The 3539-nt window shown below is 45.6% G+C and overlaps 1 protein-coding gene across 2 annotated transcripts in view; it reads right to left on the reverse strand.

The window, feature by feature from the left end:
• Window positions 1-453, reverse strand: part of EPRS1 (glutamyl-prolyl-tRNA synthetase 1) — a 78003-nt gene extending 77550 nt beyond the window's left edge. For both annotated transcript variants that reach the window (XM_064383515.1, XM_064383514.1), the window contains exon 1: window positions 289-453. In XM_064383515.1, the coding sequence (XP_064239585.1) occupies window positions 289-334 (46 nt within the window). In that variant the 5' untranslated portion in view covers window positions 335-453. The remainder of the gene's footprint in view (window positions 1-288) is intronic.
• Between the last annotated feature and the right edge of the window lie 3086 nt (window positions 454-3539).

The raw sequence follows: 3539 nt of genomic DNA on the forward strand, positions 1-3539 counted from the left end.
TCCCTTTGAGAAGAAGGTCCGAAGCGGAGTCTCGTGTTGCCTAGCCCAGGCTCACACTGTGCCTCCCTCCACGCCCAGGAAAACCATCTTCAGAAGCAGATGCACCTGCCGGGGACAAGGGTGTAGGGCGCAGAGCCTCCTCCACGCACAATACTGGGGCGAAGGGCAGGCCCAACCTCCCAGATGGTGACCACCACTGCGCAAAGCCGGGGCGCAGCGCGACCTTCCTCGCCCCGCACCCTCCCTGGCTGATGCAACCCACACAGGTCATTGGCCTCGGCCCCTTACCCAGGGGAGGGTCTCCTGAATTAACGGTCAGACAGAGCGTCGCCATCGCCACTAGTCCACAGGTCTACCTATCAGTCCGCCTGGCTGGTGCCAGAACCACGCAGGACCCGGCGAAAGCAAGAAGATGCAACGTGTGCACGCACCCGATGCAGCCGCAGCCTTCGCTCCGCCCCTGCGCCGCAGCTACTGCGTCACCGCGCACGCCGCGGTGCATCATCGTCGAGCGCCGTCTTCGTCCCCGCCCGCAGGCTCCAGGGCCTGCCACCTCCGTCTTGGCCGCCAGGGTTAGAACAGCCGACGTGGCCTTTTGTGCTGCGGTGGGACACGCTGAAGTGCATGGGACTGATCACTCCTGTGATCAGGAGTTCGAGAGCAGCCTGGCCTACATGGTGAAACCCCATCTCTACTAAAAGTGGAAGTTGCAGTGAGCTGAAATTGTGCCATTGCACTCCAGCCTGGGCAACAAGAATAAAACTGTCTGAAAAAAAAAAAAAGAAAAAAAATACCAAAATTATCCAGGAGTTATTGCACACATCTGTAGTTTCAGCTACTTGACGAGCTGAGGCAGGAGAATTCCTTAAGTCCAGGTCAAGGCTGCAGTGAGCTATGAGCACACCACTGCACTCTAGCATGGGCCACAGAGTGAGACTCTACCTCAAAAAAAAAAAAAAAAAAAAAGGCCGGGAAAGGTGGCTCACACCTGAGATTGAGATCATTCTGGCCAAGATGGTGAAACCCCATCTCTAAAAAAAAAAAAAAATCACTCTGGAGATGATGTGATAAATGGATTAGAGAGAAACAAATGGGATACAGTGTAGGCAGAAAGATTAGTCAAGAAGACACTGCAGGGATCTAGGGGAGAAATAATGGGGTAGAAGGGAATAAATTAATGTAATTAATGTAGAGGCAATAGTAATGGAGAGAGGATGCAGACTCCCACATATCTCACATAAGTTTGGTTTTCATATAGGAACCTGAAGAAAATACCTTGAAAATTTTTCTTATGTTATACTTAGATTCTTTAAAAATTAGGTTTAGTTCACTATTTACAGATAGACAACTCCATTCATACAGGGAAGCAGATGTACTCAGGTGATAATTTTCTGAATTGGCCAATTGTCAAGATCACCTCGTGGGTTTGTTAAATAATTTCAGGAGGGTGGGCAAGAGTGAAGTGTAGCAGGAGTGGCCACGGAAAATGGATCTCTACAACTCTGAATGGAGAAGGAAGAAGTTTATTCGGCCGGGAGCCTGAGTGATAATTTGTCCAAAGCTCAGCTCGTCTAACAAAGGAAGGTTCTGCCTTTATATAGGCTTATACTGTAGATATTACACATGGAAGGATCTTGGGTTTACAGTCTTAGAAATCACATATGAAAATGGTTTTGGTTTACAGCTTCAGGAATCACATATGAAAGGGTTCTGGTTTACCGATTTTGGACTCACATGTGAAAAGGTTTCAGTTTACAGTTTTAGGAATCACATACGAAAGGGTTCCAGTTTACAGTTTCAGGAATCACATATGAAAGAGTTCCGGTTTACAGTTTTAGGACTCACATGTGAAAAGGTTTCGGGTTTGATCTTGTTTTAAGTAAAAACAGTGTCTTCCGGAGTTTCCCCAAGACCAAGACTGCCACCTACAGGAAGGTGAAACAGGAGGAGCCAGCTGGTCAGTCTTTTCTTCTATTGAAAATGCAGTGTGATAGTCAAAGGGGGAAGTTGATCTCAGATGCCTGGGTCTCCTTCCTCAGAACTATTTAGACATAATAATTCAGATATCTCCGTAAGGCATCTAAGTAGGTTTTGGGGTATATAGATCTCGAGTTTGAGAGTTCTAAGCTAAAGATTTTGGATTAATGAGCAAAAGGTGCCACAAAAGCCACACAGGTGGATTAGATCATCTGGTGAGCAAGGAAAACATATGCCAGGTGCAGTGGCCCACCCTATAATCTCAGCACTTTGGGAGACTAAGGTGGGAGGATTGCTTGGGCCCAGGAGTTCAAGACCAGCCTGGGCTATGTAGCAAGACACCATCTCTACAAAAAAAAAAAAAAAAAAAAAAGAAGAAGAAAAAGAAAAAAGAAAAAAGAAAAGAAAGGAGAGACCCTAGAACAGAATCTTGGTAAACAGTAACATTTAAAGGAAGGAGGACAAAGAGACAGCAATAAAGGAGGCTGAGTAGGAGTGGCTAGGAGAAAAAAGAAAGCCAGGACAAAGAGAAGAGAGTTACAAGAGGGAGTGCTCAAAGGTGTCTAAGCCACAGAGACCTCTTCCTGCTAAATTATGATGCTTCTGTAAAATAACACTATATTACCTTAACCAGTGAGTCCTAGAGTTAAATAATTATCAGAGTCCCTGGATTTTCTAAAATACACAGAAACAAAATTGTTGGGATGGACCCTATGAATCTGCATTTTATTTTTATTTATTTTTTTTTTGTGACAGAGTCTTGCTCTGTTGCCCAGGCTGGAGTGCAATGGCATGATCTCAGCTCATTGCAACCTCTGCCTCTCAGTCTCAAGCAATCCTCTTGCCTCAGCCCCACTAGTAGCTGGAGTTACAGGCAAGCGCCAACATGCCCGGCTAATTTTTGTATTTTTTAGTAGAGGCGGGGTTTCACCATGTTGGCCAGGCTGGTCTCAAACTCCCGACCTCAGGTGATCCGCTTACCTCAGCCTCCCAAAGTGCTGAGATTATAGGTATGAGCCACCATGCCCGGCCTGTGAATCTGCATTTTCAAAATATCTTCCTAGATGATTCTGATATGCATTTGGGTTTGGGAACTGTTAAATAATTGTTTTTTTCCTTACAGAGTCTCACTCTGTTGCCCAGGCTGGAGTGCAGTGGGATGATCTTGGCTCACTGCAACCTCTGCCTCCCAAGTTCAAGCAATTCTCCTGCCTTAGCCTCCTGAGTAGCTGAGATTACAGGTGCACACCACTACGCCTGGCTAATTTTTGTATTTTTTTAGTAGAGATGGGGTTTCACCATGTTGGTCAGGCTGGTCCTGAACTCCTGACCTTGTGATCTACCTGCCTTGGCCTCCCAAAGTGCTGGGATTACAGGCATGAGCCACTGCACCAGGCCTGGGAACTGTTAATTTAAACCACTTGTTTGATTTGAAAAGAGAGAAATTTAATTAAAAGCAATGGACAGAGACCTAAAAATTAAAACCTAGGTATATTATCAGAATAATTTTGATAGTTTATGTTATAATCTCTCATTGGAAGGAACAGAAGTAAGTACTCAGC

The sequence above is a fragment of the Aotus nancymaae genome, unplaced genomic scaffold (assembly GCF_030222135.1).
Source record: "Aotus nancymaae isolate 86718 unplaced genomic scaffold, 86718_ANA_hifiasm-v0.15.2.pri h1tg000032l_0, whole genome shotgun sequence".
Lineage (NCBI taxonomy): Eukaryota > Metazoa > Chordata > Mammalia > Primates > Aotidae > Aotus > Aotus nancymaae.